Raw genomic sequence first — 18,369 nt, forward strand, 5'->3', positions numbered from 1 at the left:
GGTGATGAAGCAGCCATCAAATGCAACTTGCAACCTAATGTGGAGAAGTTAGGAGACCTTTTAATCACCTCAATTATACTCCCATTAATATATGTGCAACTTCAATAAGATGGCTTTGCCTGTAAGACTGACAAAATCTGGCTTTTAAGGATAACTGGGATAAAAAACATTTCTGAGGTGGCTTCAGTGCTGTTCTTGAGTCCTGTGGGGAAGGAATTTATTGTATATCAAGGCTTATCCCAGAATTCTTACATCCACACAATGATTTTTGATTCGCAACAACCATCTCTCATTGTAACCTTGCACAACAAAGCCCATGAACCACGCACTGACTAATTCACCTTTTCCACCCTTCCCACCCCTCTTGCAGTCTGCCATTACGGTTCTGGGTTAACATGATCAAGAATCCACAGTTCGTCTTTGACATCCACAAGAACAGCATCACAGATGCCTGCCTTTCAGTAGTGGCTCAGACTTTCATGGACTCCTGTTCGACCTCAGAGCATCGTCTTGGAAAAGACTCACCCTCCAACAAGCTTCTCTATGCCAAGGACATTCCCAGCTACAAGAACTGGGTGGAAAGGTGAGTTTTAGTTCTAGAAATAGGAATGACGGAAGCAAGTGATACCATGAGGCCGAGCTTTATGAATGGAGGTAGGAGGCATCATCAGTATTGCTTTTGGTAGCTTTTTTTTTCATTTGGTTATTGCCTAAGTAGAAAGCTCTGTGTTAACCTTTTGTTCCCACTTGCCTTGCAGCAGAGATCAAAATTTAATTAGAGGTGTGAACTGAAGGTGTTTGTCATCATTGTTTCTCTTGTGGAGAAACTGTTGAGAAGCAACAGAGAGAAGGAAGGGAAGGTGATGTGTTTGAGCCCTCTGAAGTATGTAGGCTTCTAAGTCTTTCTACACAGACCAGAAGTGGTTTACTGTTCTCAGTCTCTTCCCTGCCTACAACTTAAGGGCCATACGATTATCTCCCCTTATTCTGAGTCCAGTAGCTTTCCTTAGAGGCTCTTCTGTGCTCTGGATGAGATGCCACAAGACTGACAGGCTGGTGACTGCAGCTCTGAACGTATTTTCTGAAAGGTCAGAGGTCTTTCTAAGTATTTTATCCTCATCTGTAAAACCTGTAGCTGTACTGTTCAACCTACTGCACTGAAGGTCAGTGTCTGCCAAACCTAATCTGCAGGGAATATAACCAAGACAACTATTCCTGCAGTATCTAGGGGCTTCAGTTTCTCTAATATTTTCTGCAGGACTAGCACATAGCACATGTTGCACTCTACGCAGCAGGAGCCTGTCTGCTGGATCAAGCCTTGCAGAAGCTTTGTTTTTTCAATATGCTACACTAGCTTGGCATTATTGACAGGTTTGGGAGCTGCACAGATGGAGAATGATTACATCTCTGTAAATACAAAGATGGGTTTATCTTACAGGTCATTCCTACGCAATGCCATTGAGTTTTAAGCAATGATTTTTCTGGATGACTTCGTAGACACTGTCAAAAATTGGTGCCATGTCATGTACGTTATATGAGACCTCAACTATTGTAGGCACACTGCAATGTAAACCACTCTATTTCCTTCAGTGGGGTTATTTTTCTCTCATTTTGTGAAAAGAGAGCATAGCTGATCAAAGAGCTCTGCCCTCTAGTCAGCATGAGGTGACACTTTTTACAATAATGCTCCCGTTGGTCTCTGATTTGTCTGGACAATTATTTTTAGATGTAGTGAAACACTTCTGCAAATGTCGTTTCTAGGCAACCTGTAAGGCTCTTACAAGCTACCTTGCTTAATTATGACCTACTTCTGGTGCTGTGTCCAAATTTCTCAGTGTGAATTGAGGATGACTTCTGGTTTGACCTGAATAGGAGGAAAGAGATATTTGTGATTCATTTAGAAATCAAGTTTGCAACAACAGTGACCAAAAGGAGTCATACTCTACTGACACTTTAGCAACCTTGCACAGCGGGATGGTTGGTTTCTGTGAACAAATACTTCATTTGACATTTGAGCCTGCTTGACTTTTTACCTTTGGAGATGTCATATTTGAGTGACAAACTGAGGCATGCAGGTGCAGAATAAAGTATTTCATATAATTGTAGAATTATTAAGGTTGAAAAAGACCTCTAAGATTGTCAACTCTAACCATCAAGACAACACCAACGTGGTTCCTAAACCATGTCCCAAAGCACCCTATCTACACATTTTTTTAACACTTCCAGGGATAGTGATTCCACCACTTCCCTGGGCAACCTGTTCCAATGTTTGACCATTGTTTGAGTAAAGAAATTTTTCCTAATATCTAATCTAAACCTCCCCTGATGTGACTTGAGGCCACTTCCTCTTGTCCTATCACTTGTTATTTGACAGAAGTGACCAGCGCCCACCTGTCTACAATCTCCTTTCAGGTAGCTGTAGATAGCAAAAAGGTTGCCGCTCAGCCTCCTGAGTTGCTCCTCAGCATCCTTCCAGTTCCCTTAGCTGCTCCTCATAAGACTTGTTCCTTATGCAAGATCCGCCCCCCCCGTTTGTTTTTTTTTGGATAAACAAAAGGCTGCATTTTATAGGGTTTTCTTTTCCAGTATTGATTTCATGTTATAACTTTTGGAGCTAAATCTTATTGCCCAGAGATCTTTAGCAATAGGTGCTGCATTTGCCTGGAGGTTTTCCTGAACAACTGGGCTCGCAAACGATGTGCACCACACCTCCTGCTGCTAGTAAACAGCACTGGATTTCTGTGCCCAGCATGTGCTGGGTTGTTATCTTCATTGATATCCAACAACATGAACTGAAGCCTAAGGGGAGGCTGCAGGTTTTGGAATATGGTTAGAACATCTGCTCTGCTTATATATTTCTTTGTTAATTCCACTAACTCAAGGCAGTGGCACCTGGATGCTCTGGAAGATCAAAGAAAAAACATATCAAGGATAAATAGAATAGAATTTCAATACTGCTCTGAGGTAATTATTTCCTTTTCTCTGTTCCCTCATACTTTGAGGGTGTTATTCCAACTCTAATGGCTTCCAGTACTGGTTGAAGCTATTTCCGTAGTCAGCATCAGCAGGAGACAGCATCCTTCAAGACCACTAGTCTTCTTCAAAGAGTGAATCATAAGATAAAAACATTTTCAGTTGAGGAGTTTGGGAAGCAGTTGAGTAAATCAGAGGAACTTGAAATCAAATTAACTTCTTTGATGAAGAAGAATCTACAAGAGGGCAATTAGGCAGTGGTAGATTGTACCCCTTCTTGAAGGCTACCTAGAGTGAAGACAGGCTTCTCCCTTTCTACATGTCTGTTGTAATGGTAGCTGAGCTGGGTTACTCCAAGCCTTCCCTTTGCCACTCTTGATTTCTCAGTTTGGAGTGTGCCTTTAGGAGTCACAAAACTCAAAGCAGGGAATGACCTGGATGCAAGAAACAGGCATGGGTGAAAGTACATACCTCCAATCCTTCAAAAATTAGCTTTCCACGTCTTTAGAGAGTGAATGTATGTTGGGAAGGGAATAGCTATGGATTCTGGCCTGATCAATGATCTACCTCCACATTGTAGTTAACTGGGAGTTTGATTTCAACAGTCCTTTTTCAACGCTGTTGGAAGCAGAGGTGGACTTTGCTGAAACGATTTAGATGAGAACTCCCATTTTTTTTAGAAAATCAGGTTCAACATTCAAATTACACACTCAAGGCTCTTTCACTGTGAAAATGCATGGCTAAAAAAGTATCTAAGTACAGCCAGAACTTGGATTTCCTACAGCAGAAAATGAGGCCTGTCTGAGGCTGGAGAATTAACCCAGGAAATGGGGACAGACTATTTGGCTTTTGTTGAAGTCACGAAGAGTCAGACTGTAGTTCTAAAACAAGGTGGAGGCTTTTCAATTATCATGAGTCTATTGAAAAAGAGAAAAAGAATGGGAACCGTAGACCAGATTCTCATTTGACTTCTGTTAGTAAAACTCCATAGGCTTTGCTGAATTTATATTAGAGCAGCTTCAGATCTGCATCTTTTCAAGTTTACTTCAAATGCCCCCTTTGAGCCTAGAAATCTGGAGAACTTCGGAGCATTTGATGCAATCCCCAAGCAATACAAAGGGGAGCCTGTTCTAATTGGGACTGTCTCATTAACATTCAACACCACACTGAAAAGATGACAAAGGGCTGTGGCTGACCTTTCATTTCTCTCCATGCTGCCAAGCTTATGATAACACTTGTTTGAACTTCATTAACACCATTTAATTGCCTGCATCACAATCAATACCATGTTTCCCTACCGAAGCTTGACATGAAGAAAGGTTTGTGGGAGACTGAAAAGGGGCAGAGCACAAAAAGCAGAAGCCAAAGAGTTTTTCCACAGCACACTGGTGCCTCAAATACCTGCAGTGTTACAAGAAGAGAAACTGGTGTTCTTTTTCTCATCCCTGCAGGGATTTGGTCTCCTTTTGGCTGCTTATTATGCATTAAAAATAACCCCTCAAAGAAAAGCTGAAAGTCAATGAAGACATTGCAAAAATTCTTAACACCTCAAGAGTCTTCCAATGATCACCATCAAAAACACACTAAGAAACATTGAAACATTGGGACTAAGAAACACTGAAAGTGACCTGATCTGTGGGATTCAGAATTGTAACATCTGCAGTTTGTTACGTTAACTTGGGTACAATCACCACCTGACCTACCTGTTTGTACCCAAATCCTGGCTCTGTGATTTCATCTTTTTTACTTTTCCTGAAGCAACTATGATTTGCATGGTGTTAGCCACTAGATGTTGGGGTCTTAGTCTTGTTAGAAAATGCTGTGGGAGTATGTTTGGAGTGTACAGAATGGATTGTCCCCATTCTGCACCTAACCTACGCAACACGTCCATCTGGTTCCAGGACTCTGTAGTCAATAGATGGTCTCTTCCAGTGCAGTGCTTGCGGCATCTGTTGGCTACTTTGCAGCTGGCTTTAGAAAGAGAGACAAACAGAACTGGTTTAATACAATAAAGATTATAAGCTCCATGTACTTTAACACTGTAAGCTACTGGAGTTTTAAACAGAAACATTGGGGTTCCCCCAAGGGCTTTAAAAGAGAGCATCAAATGACAAGTGCATGTGCTAGCTCTACATTAAAAAACACAGTTCTCTTCCCTGCCAGAAAAAAAGGTTCAAGATACAGCAACTGAGGGTCAAGGTAAGCGGGTGATGTCAGTGGAGATAATAAAAAACTGTGCTGGCAGGGGTCTCAGGAGGTCAACCCAACCATTTCCTGCCTCAGGGCTGGATCAGCTCTGTCTAATGTCTTCTTGACAGATGCTTGTCAACCCCCTTCTTAAAGGCCTCCAATGACTGAGCCTCTGTTCTCCTCAGGTAATCCATTCCTGTGTTTCCCCACCCTTCCCATCAGAGTGTTTTCCCTCATGGCCAGCTAAAATCTACCTTTCTGTAACTAAAGCCCATGCTGTCTCATTACATTCCCAGTTTCATGGGGTAAAAATGCCTCTCTATTGCAGATTTTGGTCTATCATCTGGTTCGCTTGTCTTTCTTCATCTTTAGTCTCCAAAAACCTCCTTATATTTTCTCATCGCAGTAACATGCTGCTCTTACATAGTGCAGTTTTCAGCAGGCAAGGCTAAAATCTGTCTGTATCCAGAGGGTGCAGCCTCAAACCCACACATCCTCTGCACTGAGATGATGCTGGATGGTTTCTTCTCTTGGAGGAACTACCTGTGCACCAATCCACTCTTTGGCCATTGACTCAGTGCTGCCCACTCATCTACCATTTATTCTGAGATGAAAAGCAGCAGCAAATATATAAAATAAAATATATAATATAATATATAAATATATAAAATAAAATATATATAATAAAAATATATAAAATATACATATAAAATAAAATCAGTTGCCTCGGCTAGTGCTTGCATAGACAGAATCATTCCCTCAAGCTCTGCAAGGCGAATCTCTAGAAGAACTGGTAGGTCTTCAGCTAACTTTAGGACCAGTAGCTTTTGCTTAGCTGTCATGCTGTTACTGCCAAAGCCCAGTGAGTGTCCAACAGCCTGGCCTTGAACTTCTACAAAATAGGATTAATGTGGGCTAACAGAGTTGTGTGGCTGTCTGTAGCTGAATCAGCACAAAAGCAAACTTTGCAGCTCAGATGCCTCCCAGCAAACTAAAACTGTCACACCGTGTCAACAGAAGAATTGACAGCATGTCCTTGCATTGCTTCACTTCATCCCATAAAAGAGCTGGCCACTAGGTTGTTCCCAAGCTTTCCTTAAGCCTTTCTCTGCTACAGTAGTCCCCTGCATCCTTTTCATACATCACTTCCTCCTTCAGTGGTCTAGATACAGCCGGCTATTGCATAACCCTAATTATGTTATTGCTGTAATTGTGTCTGCCGCTGCAGCACATGGATTCGTTACAAGCTTTTCATATGCTAAAATGATTATTAATGAGTGCAGTCCCAACCCAGCGATGGCACAACAGCCATGACAAAAAGATCTTTTGGAAAGCAATTAGCTCCATGCTAAGCTGCCTAAACCACTGCCCTGCTGGAAAATTTCAGACAGGAGAGGAAGCACTGGCAATATGGCTTTTCTCTTCTCTTTTGATGAGTTGATGAGTTAATGAGTTACTGAATGGCAGCACAGTCATTCTCGTGAAACATCTTCACTAAGGAGGCTTTCCCGGTTTGTACCAAAGGGAAGAGCATTTATCCATGGCTAAATAGAGGACAAGAGTATTCTCAGATCATGTTTATGGTTTTTTCCTTAGGAAAACAAAACAAAACAAAGACAACCCAGAGAAAGAGGAAGATACGAAAACAACAAGAACAGGGAGGTGGTTGAGTCACCTTCCCTGGAGGTGTTTAAGGCACGGGTGGACAAAGTGCTGAGGGGCATGGTTTAGTGTTCGATAGGAATGGTTGGACTCTATGATCCAGTGGGTCTCTTCCAACCTGGTGATTCTGTGATTCTATGATTCTATTTTTTGAGAATAAGTAGGAGCACCACCGTTTTTAGGTGCACCCAAAAGCCTTCTCCATACAATAATGGCAGTGGACAATAGCCCAGACTGTCCTTTTCAAGCCAGACTTGGGTGAGTTACTGTGCTAATGATACCTACAAAGTCACATCCTATGGCCCTCACATCTTCTATTTGAATTGCTGATGTGCGTGAGTGAAGCATTTCCCAAATTTCTTGAGGGCTTCTGTTCTCTAATGAACAAATTTCCTGCCACATCAGAGAATGAGTAATCTCAAGGTAAGAACTCAGCCTCCTCCTGTGATTTAGAGGAAATGCAAGCACATAAGAAATCTTCTTTTGATATACATCTAAGGATCTCCTGGAAACAGCTGGAATAGGATCCACTGGAGATAACAGAAACAGGAGTACAGAAGAAGTAGCAAATCTACAGCACCAGGCCAGTGAGTGGTGCACATCTGACCAAGCAGTGACTGTCTTCTACTTTAGTCTTCTAAAGAAGTCTGATGGGAAGCTTGGAAAAAATGTAGTGACCAGCTCTTTTCTGGGATGAAGTGAAGCAATGCAAGGACATGCCGAGCCTTTGGAGGCAGGCTAGATATCTAGCTACCTTTCTCTCTCATTCAGAAGGAATCTGGCTTAGTCTTATATTCCCAACCCTCTTCTGGATAATGCAGCCCCTGGGGTTGTGGAAGTGTGAGTCAATGGCACGCCCATGTCTCAGGTGAGATCTGGTGGCCCTCAGCTTTGGGGTGCTCCCCAGGAGCATTGTGGTGAAAAAATATCATGCTCCCCTTGCATTGCCTCACAATTCTGCTGCGGTGTAAGTGAGAGCTGTCAGCTGCAAGGACGAAGGGTAGCAGCACACAGGCAGCCCTCCAAATGCCAGCAGTGTAAATGTAAGGACCTCTGGGGTTCAGTGACAGCTTCACAGTGGTTTTGAAGACACTAGGGGTATGCAAATGGCAGAGAAGCCCTAAGTACCTCTGAGGATCTGGGCTTAAATAGAAGGTAAATAAAGACTCAGCAGGGATGTTGTCATCTCCCTGCTAGGATGCTTTAATATACACATTCATAATTTCTTCAGATAGCACAATAATGACTTCATTAGAAATGCTTCTGTATAAATAAGTCATTTGACCACGGCAGAGGATGGTAGGATATTACATGTCTTCTCCCTATACTAGCAGCTAGTTTTGATTATTGGTACACGTTTGGTTTTATTTCCTTTTTTTTTTTCTTTTCTATCATCTCCTGTAAAGCACATTTCCACAGTATCTTGGTTTGTAGTCTTAATAGAAATGACTGCTGAGGTGTGTGATGGCCAGTTGCATCTCAGGGAAACCAGGACACTTCAGTATGGTGGTGGGTAATGGCCCATGAACCCAGAATATTGAGATCACAGCTTGAGAGTCTGTCATAGATAGAGAGGCCTCCACGTCCCGAAACTCAGATTCTTGTATCCTATCCTTTGTTCCAGGGAGCATTACTTGTTGCTTTCGTTGTTCAGATTAGTCGTGGGAGTTGGGAGAATATCTCTGCGGGGCTGGAAAGGGACCAGGGATCTTTCAAACCTTCATGAGTCACAGACCCAGGGGAGCTTTGCTTCCAGGTGAAAGCAAGGCAGGACAAACTCGGAAAAACAGATGATATGTGTCTCTGTGTTTCACTTTTTGGAAGTGGCCCACCCCTGCACACACTATCCTGCCACCATTTGACGACTTGCCAAACCAAAGATGCAAACGAATATTTCAGCGTCTTGTCAGAGCCAGGCTGGCAAATACAACACAGGACCTCAGCTTTCCTCCACTGATCTCATTTATTTTTGCTGTGATGTAATCCCTTCCACTTTTCATTTCTCCCAGCAGGAAGGTACCTATGCAATATTCATGAGGAGCTGGGCTCTTCTCCATGGGCTCTTCATAGGCACCATAAATCAATGTATTTCGCTGCATTACAGGCTGGTTTTCCTCACAAATCTATGAACTGTGGTGCTTGCACATGGGTGTAGGGATTTTTGGGTGCCAAGGCACACTTTGTTTCTCAGCCATAAGACTCCAAGTTTCTCAACAATGCAGTTTGTCTCTGAAGTGTCTGCAATAACATTGTCATGGATGCCACCAGTCCTTGACTCTTCTACTTGTCAGAAGTAAATGCAACACAGGTCTGATTTTGTCCATCTGCTGATGCTGAGAGTTGTTTGAGTTTTTAGGGAGTGGCAAAAGCTCTAGAAATATTTATTCATCCTGCTTATTATATCCTGCTGGAAGTAGTTCTGCAGGACAGATCCTCATGAGGTTCCCAGATGCTCCTTATAGACAACTCTTCAGATCTGCTTGGGATTTGGTGGTAGGCAAAGTGTATAGCAAAATCAAGCCCAGACTAATCATGACTGGAGTAATGGGAATGTGCAATAAAAATCCTGAGATAGACCAGGATTTTTGGCTGGTCCTGAGCACAGAAGACAAGATGCAAAGACTCCAGGGAAAGCAATGTTGTTATGCTTATTGGAAGTTGCAGTAAAGGTAATGAAGTTTGTTTATGATGAGCCAGAATCTAGCTCTGGAAGCAGTCAGGCTGAAAGACTGCATGGAGCTGGAAATAGGACCTCTATCTCCTATGCCTTTCTCTCCCAAGGATTACATCAACCCCACTCTGCAAAACCAGCAGCAACTCAGACCAATCTATTGCAATAAATCAGGATGGGAGTGCAGACAGCAAAACAGGAGCCTCCTAGTGTGGAGGGGTTTCCTCCCAGAGCTCCTGCATTGTTCTCTCTTTCTTCGGAGACTTTGGCAGCTGCTTGTCCTGCTCTGTCATAAAAAGTATTTTCCCATTTGCCTGTCTGAAGGATCCTTATCATACCACACTTCAGTGTCCAATTTCTCTGCAGTGGAAAACAAGCTCCATCTCAGCAGGTGTCTCAATGCTGTTTACAGGACACCTGTCAGCTCTTTTGGCTCCTTCTACCCTCTGCCTCCTAATTATAAAATTGTGGATTGCTGCAGTTATGGGTTTTTTTCTTTTTTTTTTTCCTTGTGCACAAAATGTCAAATTGTAGAAATTAAAAATGTAAATGATGGCATCTAATTAACTAGTTGACAGCAGAGCACAGCTGCGAGTGACAGTGACTGATTACCTTCCTCAAACCTTGTCCTCCAAGACCTACCTTACCCGGGGGACGAAGGACATCGAAAATAGCAACTACCTTAAAGTGATATTGCTCTGCTGATGAAGCCTGATGGGCAATGGTTCTGGGGGCTCCATACCCTGTGGACAAAGCCCTAGACCTCTTGAGTTCAAGGAGAATGTTATTGACTGGAGGTGTTCAAGGGCAGGTTGGATGGGGCCTTGGGCATCCTGATCTAGTGGGAGCTGTCCCTGCCCATGGCAGGGGGGTTGGAAATAGATAATCTTTAAGGTCCCTTCCAACCCAAACTATTCTATGATTTTATGACTCTATGACTCCTAAGGGCGGCAGATTTTCCCTGTTAGAGTGAGAATGAGGGTGTTTTGAAACCTGTTGCCACAACTGCGACATCAGATCAGCTTAAAATTTGGGGCAAGAGGGAAATGTTGAGCATCAGAGAAGCTCCTGGGGCAGGCTGGATTCAGTGTGGGAGGTGGATGATGGTAACGCTGGACGCAGATGCGCTAATGACAATAGTGCGAGAAAGCATGCAAAGTTGTTTGGTTTTTTTATTCTCTGTGGGAGAGAAATCCTGTGGTCAGTGAGATCAGTGAGAATCCTGTACGGGATTGGAGGTAGTGCTCAATGTCCTTCAGGGCCCGATAAGGGAATCCAGCATCAACAGGTACTGCCTGCTTCTTCGACAGCAACTTTCTCCATTTACAGCATGTTCTTTGGGGTGTCAGTCTCAGAGTAGGGTTGAATGGATACAACGTATGTCTGGTATCCAGAAATGGTGCTTCAGTAATTTCCACTTTAACCTAAATTATCTTCCTTGCTGTAGAAGAGCATAACCAGGTATATCGTTGATCCACAAGAAGAGCCCAAGAGTGCTAAGTGTGTCCTTTCTCCTTATTGCTGATGGCTTTCATGTCTTGACTCCCTGCTTCTCCCCTCAACAAACAACTGTATTTCTCTCTCTCAGGTACTATTCAGACATCACCAAAATGCCAGCAATCAGTGACCAGGACATGAATGCATACTTGGCTGAGCAGTCCCGCATGCATATGAATGAGTTCAACACTATGAGTGCACTCTCAGAGATATACTCCTATGTTGGGAAATACAGCGAAGAGGTAAGAGCCTTGGACAGGGAAAGAACAGTTCTGAAGGACCATGGTACATCTCAACTATTCTCAAATCCCAATATGTGTCACAGATGCCTACCTTCATCCAGTTTAAGGGGATGATGGATTAAAAGAATGAAAACCTGGGGCCTGGAAAGGGAGGGTCTGGGATTACTTGTCTCCCTATTATTCTTCAACCTGGATCCCTGTAATTTTTGTCTCCTATTATTAGTCAATCAGTTTTAGCTGGCTCGCAGTAGTCAATGATCAGATGTTAGCTTACTACAGAAGAATACTATATGAGCTTGTTTAAGCATATGTAGCCAGTGCAAATTTAGATACCCTAAAGCACCCAAGGATGGCCCAACAAGCATGATGCAGGACTTAAAGGTGATCAACATGGTTCTGTGTGTTGAAGATCAGGTGAGATACCTTAGGGCATCTCAAGAGGCATGACAAGCTGATGAATAAAGCTACAAAACAGCTGAGATCCAAGACAGGAATTTAGTTGATTAGTTGCAATCTAGAGGATTGCATTTAGTCAGATAGACACCAAACTGGCTGCCTATTTCCCCACTGTCTGACTAACCTGTTTTGCATGATCTAAGGCAAGCCCGGGGCCTGCCTTAGAGAAAAATAACCCTCATCAGCTGATGAAAGATGCTAGAACCAGTTCTCTGGGGCAAAAAGAACCCTAAAATCCATATCAAATCTTTCTTTCTTCTTTTCCAGATTCTTGGAGCCCTTGATCAAGATGACCAGGCTGGGAAACAGAAACTTGCCTACAAACTTGAACAAGTCATAACCCTCATGAGCATAGACAGCTGAGAACTGTCCTGCCAGGGACACCCTGGGAGGGATAAACCAAGTCGTGCCTCACTCAAGATCATCATCTTTACCAAGTGCAAGTTTTGATCGGCTGTAAGCAGAGTCACCTGAACAGCTCTCCTCTCCCTCATTTATTTCACTTTCAAAATCTATGGACAAAGCGACAAAGCCCCAGGGGTTAAAAGAAAGGACTGCAGAGGAAATTGCCTCTGGGGATATCAAGACATTTGGGTGGAGCTTTCCTTTTCATAGCTTCCCCTCTGCCTTTGCCCTAGAGAAAAACTATTACACATAACCCCTTCCCACCCTCACCCTCCCCCAACATCACATCATCACTCTGCAGATGGGAAAGTGGGAGGTAACTTCTGTCATGCTGCTTTAACTGCCCTCCAAGGGCTGTAGTTGCCTTTGGAGCGGGCATGGAAATGAACTCAGTATTACTAAAAGTCTCCCCAAGGGGAAGACGGCCTGCCTACAGGGATCCTGGAGGGCAGGAATAAATCAAGATCCTCTCCTGCAGAGCCATTGCAACTCTATCTCTTGATAGTGAACCACTGGGAGAGGATCCCTGAGGCTCCCCCAGAAATGCCACAGCTCCGTCCAGGGTGGAACCATTGTGGCTCTTTACTGCTTGGGCAAACAGCGGTGTAGCTGCTGTCTTGGGGCAGGGGAAGGGTTAAGAGGGGAAGATAACACTAATGCTCCCCTGCCCATGTGTTTCATATGGTTATTCTTATTTTTCAAAGAGACCTGTGTCCCTCTCCATCTTTCCCATTGTGTCCTGTTGGTTGTAAGCATTGCAGCAAAAATGCGCTCTCTGCTCAGTGGCATCTGTCTGTGGTGGTTCTATTCCTTCTGGCAATGGACAGCACAGTATGTCCCTCATTCCCACCTCAGCTTGGAAATCAAGGGCCATAAGTCTCATTTTGTTCCAGGCAAGGAGCTCAGCCTCAAAAACCAACCAGAGGGATTTTTTTAAAGCTGTTAGTTCTTACTATTTTATTTCCTCAACCGGAGCAAAGCTGTTGTTTTCTCATGGTGGAATAACAGAAGGAAGCTGAAGGGCTTGCCAGGAAGCAAGGTTGTGCATAGGACTGATGGTAGAAGCTTCCTTCAAAGCCAATCCTGAGAAGAAATTTCACTACACTTTTTGGAAGGTAATCCAAATGAAACACTGCAAAATATTCTTCTACCTAGATACCCTCAGTCAAACTGCATGTCTTCTGGAGGTCTCTGAACCAATGTAAGTCCATCTGCCTTTTGGTGCCAATTCCTGACCTTTCTCTTCTCCATTTTTGGAACGAACAGACCTTGCTGAAGGCACAATTGCTGCCTGGGAAGGATTTTGTCCCTCTATGCACTTCCTATGCCTTCTGAGATCACTGTCACCACAGGACAAATGTGCGTGATTACCCTGTCCTATCCTCTTCTCAGCTCCTTCAGAACAACATCTCAACCTGTTTCAAGGCCAACCAAAGAAGAGTGAGCTCCTATGTCTCTTCTGTGCTTGGCTATTTTTATCATGTGGCTGCCGGCCTGGATAACACCATAGTTGGACATAGCGGGAGACCCTCAGGGTCTGGAGAACTTTGCATCTTGTACACCATGGAGGAAAGAGCTGGGTCTACGTTCATCTCAACAGAAACGAACAGTGCTCACTAGCAGATGGAGGAGCGGCGTGATGCCACGGAGTATTGGCCCACAGACATCTTGCACCATCCTCAGAGCTACAGCCTGGATCTACCTTGCACCTGGAGGGAGGAAAGGGTAAAGACAGGGTGTGTAAATTGATTACAGAGTGCATTTGGTTTTATTCATGCCTCTTGCTAGCAAACCAGAACCTCTTCAGAGCAACGGATCATGAGTGCGTCTAATGGGGGATGTGGTGCAAATAGGAGTTAGTTAGCAAGCAGGTTTCGTTGAGCCAAGCAGATACACATGTAGGCAAGTCTTTCTAAAACCATTTAAAGAACAGCAGCCCAAAACCGGATGTGTCTGTGGGGAGAATATCACAAGATTTATATTGAAACAGCAAACTTAGGGACACGTCTTGGTTTTAAAACCCCAGACATTTATCTCTTGATTATAATTATTATTATTTTGTGTGTGTGCGTGTGTGTATGTATCTGTGTGCGCGTGTGCGTTATTTCCTTTTTAGTTTTGCTTGCTTTCTGTTTGATTGCTGAGCCGATGGACTCATCATGCACCTTATGGATATCTCAGCATTTTTAAGAGGCCTGCGCATTAGGGATGATTTGGGTTTGGTTGGTTCTGCCATGGTTTTGCTGATCCATTTAGTAATGTCGGCGCATGTTCCAGATCCATTGATTATGGCTGTGAAAGTGGGGTGGAAGTCCCACCAGAGCCAGTGGTAAGAAAATTACAGCAACAACACAAACACAATATTTTTTATAAGTACATAAAAAAGGAAAATTAAAAAAAAAAAAGGAAGAAACCAAAGGTTTTGACAAACAAAGTGCCACAAAAGATAAATATGGACCCTATTGTCATGCCTTGTACTCACAGCTGGATGGTAGGAGTCTAAGGACAAATAGCTGGCTTGGAGGGAAGTGGTTATGAGTGATGGGCTATACTGCCTGGACATGCGCACATGAAAGGAAGAAGAAGCTGTTTTGGGGAAAAAATCATATCAAAGTGAACTGGTATAACCCTACCCTGTTCCTAAAGTCAGAGGAACACCACAGGGACAATTTAAGACTTGTTTATTTTTTATGTTTTCAGGGCTGTGTTTTTGTTTTGTTCTGGCTGTTTTCCATTGTTATCACTTTATTTGTTCTTGCTGGTACGGAGTCCTTCATCTGTAATATATATAAATATATTTTCAAGGAAAACTTGAACACCTCAGAGACATTGAGAATGAAACTCTTAGGGGAAATGGGAAGCACAGTGAGATTAATGTCATAACCCTTCCCAGGTTCCCATTTAAGCATTTCTGTTTTCTCTCCACCTTCTTCTTTCTCCCATCCCCAAGATCTGAAAGAAAGTCTGTGTTTTGCTTCTCTTTCATCTCCTCCTTACTTTTCTTTTTGTTTTGTTTTGTTGTTTGGTTTTTTTTTTCCTTTTAATTGGTGTTTGAACTGGTTTTGGTTTTCGCTTGGAAAATGTGCCAGAATTGTGATGTAAATGCGTGGGCTTCTTCCCCTGTCCCCTTCAGTGCCCTTCCTATTTCCAACCACTTTCCCAGCATCTCCTGGTCTATGAGAGGCATTGGCATCTTTCTTCCCAGCCTCAACTGTTGAGCTAGCTATTTTTAAAGTGCATGTAAAATACAACTAAAAACAAAGACACAAGCAGAAGAATGAGCCCTAGTACAACATGGATGTGTTCTTTTCCTCTTCCTTTGATTTCCATCCCCCTCCTCCCTTTCCACACTTGACCAAAAATGCCTAATAGGTGGTATTTCACACTATTTTTCAAGCCACACAGAGACAACTGGAGCCAGAGTCCACAGAATTCAATAGAAAGGCTCCTAATATCCAGAACATGCCAGATGATAGACTGATGTCTATAAGAATTTCTCAAACACTGTAATCAATAAAATGAATGCTGACACTTTCAGCACCATCAGAAATGGTGAAAGGGAATTCATGAAGACTTCCTGTGGTCCTACCAAGAGAGCTAAGATTATTTCTTCACTGCAGAATTTGCATCTGGCTTAGAGGAACAAAAGGTGAACAACCCCTCTGCAAACACACCATGCCCTCCTCCCTGTGAGTGTACTCACCTATCAGTGTCACAGGATCTGAGACATAATCCATCATGTCTTGTGTTTTTACAAACTGAGCCTTCCAGTAAACGCTGTTGTGGGAAAAGTTGTGTGTTATCTGGAAGAAGGTGCTAGAAATTTTTAGCACTTGAACAGACAGCACAGGAGAACTACCATAAAAAAGAAATGCACTCAAGGGCACCTTCCTCTCCCAACATGCCCCAGTTCTTCTCTACCCTTCATTCTGTCCTGAACATACCTAAAGGTTTGGTCCAATACAGCATATACCAGCCTTGCTCTGTTGGGTAAGAGAACTATGTCAATTTTCTTATCTCCAGTTGTCTTCTCGTGCATGTTTAACATTGGAGACCATAAAAAATTGATACGACATGAAGATTTACAAGCAGAATTTTGGTTGGTATTTGCTTTAATTGAAAAGTGCTTATCAAAGTTTCCAGATTAGTCCACCATGAAGGGAGAAAGACCAAGCAAATAATAAAATTGTCATCATCATTTAAATAATGCCGGTGAAAACTGATACAGTGTGTTGAATCCAATGGCTGCTCTCACTCTTGGTCAACCAACACAATGTTTACATATTCCTTCCACATTTCCAAAAGCCTGGGAGTTCTGCAGCAACCCAAGTACAAAAAAGATAACATCAAGAGGAAAATTCATAGAATCATAGAATATCAGATCAGAAGGGAACTCAAGGATCATCTGGTTCAGCATGTCTTGGCAAAAGCACAGTCTAGCCAAGACAGGCCAGCACCCTGTCCAGCTAAATCTTAAATGTTCATTGTTGGGGAAACCACCACTTCCCTGGGGAGGTTATTCCAATGGCTGATTGTCCTCATTGTGAAAAATTTCCCTCGTTTCTAATCAGAATCTTCCCAGGAATAACTTGTGCCCATCACCCTTAGTCTTTTTCAGATAACTCCTTGTAAAAAGGGAGTCTCTGTCTTCTTTTTAGCCACCCTTTAAGTACTGGGTTATGGTGATAAGGTGTCCCCCAATGATTCTTTTCTGAAGGCTGACCAAACCCAGTTCTCTCAGGATTTCATCCTATGCCAGGCTTCCCAGTCCTTTGACCACCTTTGTGGCCCTTCTTTGGACCCTTTCCAGGATTGTCCAAGACTTTTTTGTATAGCGGGGACAAAAACTGAATATAGTGTTCCAGGTGTGGCCTGACAAGTGCTGAGTAGAGTGGGGTAATGACTGCTTTATCTCTGTTGGTGATGCCTTTGTTGATGTAACCCAGTGTCCTGTTGGCTTTCTTTGCCACAGCAGCACACTGTTCGCTCATATTGAGCTTTTTGTCTACCGGAACCCCTAGGTCACCTTCCACAGAGTTGATTTCTAGCTGAGTAGAACCCAGCCTGTGCTGCACTCCTGGATTATGTTTCCCAGGTGCAAGACTTTACACTTGTTCTTGTTGAATATCATAAGGTTCTTGTTAACTCACTCTTTCAGCCTATCCAGATCTTCCTGCAGGGTGGCTCTCCTTTCCAAAGTGTCCACTTCCCCATCAAGTTCGGTACCATCAGCAACGTTCATCAGGGTACACTTGTTTCCATCATCCAGATCACGTAAGAAGATACTAAATAGCTTTGGATCCAGTATCATCCCTGTAGGATCCCACTCGTGACAGGTTGCCAGTTTGAAAAGGAGCTACTTACAACCACCCTTTGGGTGTGAATTGTCAGCCAGTTCCCACCTTCCACACAGTCTTCTTGTCTAGATGCATCAGTTTTTCTAGGAGGAGGCTGTGGGAAATCGTATCAAGAGCCTTGGAGAAATCCAGGGCAATGTCCGCCACTTACTCCTCATCAACTGAGCAGGTTACTTTGTTATAGTAGGCAATCAAATTTGTCCAGCATGATTTGCCTTTGGTGAAGCTGTGCTGGCTTTTCCCAATCATCTGCTTCATTTGATCTCTAACAGTCCCCAGGAGGATTAATTCCATAACTTTCCCAGGGACTGAAGTAAGACTGACAGGACTATAATTTTCTGTACCCTCCAGTAAGCCCTTCTTGTAGATGAGGGTGATATTAGCCTTCTTCCAGTGTTCTAGAATGTCCCCTGACCTCCATGACTTCTCAAAGATTATGGAGTGTGGCCTCACAATGATGTCAGCCGTTCTTTTTCACACCCTTGGGTGGATATTGTCAGGTCTTGTCCATTTGTAGATGTCAAACTCCTGTAACAGTTTGTATACCAACTCTTCCTTCATTGATGATGGGACTTTGCATCAGTGTTTAAAAGTAAGTCAAAACACAAAATGTATATCAGTTCTTCCCTAAGACTTTAGTGCTTTGGGAAGAGACACTATTATGTGGAAGACTCTTTTAGAGAAAGACTGGAAACTTAAAAGGGCTGAGTTCCAGGGCTTCTCATAGTGGGGCATCTATTTGTGTTTCCACAAGGGACCCTCCAATCCAAGGATGATCTTACACAAGAAAAAAAAGTCTGGCCTGCTGGAGATGACAAGAACAGTTCTCACATCACCAAGACATCAATAAAACAAGACATACTTCCCCTTTTCCAGCACCCTGTAGAATTACTCATTAACTACATTTATCTCATAG

The 18,369-nt window shown here is 43.2% G+C and overlaps 1 protein-coding gene across 1 annotated transcript in view; it reads left to right on the forward strand.

The window, feature by feature from the left end:
• The window catches only part of PLXNA4 (plexin A4), a 488,098-nt gene extending 471,436 nt beyond the window's left edge, over positions 1-16,662 (forward strand). Inside the window, exons 30-32 of the mRNA XM_069860812.1 lie at positions 371-583; positions 11,085-11,235; positions 11,959-16,662. Coding sequence (XP_069716913.1) covers positions 371-583; positions 11,085-11,235; positions 11,959-12,054 — 460 coding nt within the window. The 3' untranslated portion in view covers positions 12,055-16,662. The remainder of the gene's footprint in view (positions 1-370; positions 584-11,084; positions 11,236-11,958) is intronic.
• Positions 16,663-18,369: the final 1,707 nt, after the last annotated feature.

Source organism: Phaenicophaeus curvirostris, chromosome 1 (genome assembly GCF_032191515.1).
Source record: "Phaenicophaeus curvirostris isolate KB17595 chromosome 1, BPBGC_Pcur_1.0, whole genome shotgun sequence".
Classification (NCBI taxonomy): domain Eukaryota; kingdom Metazoa; phylum Chordata; class Aves; order Cuculiformes; family Cuculidae; genus Phaenicophaeus; species Phaenicophaeus curvirostris.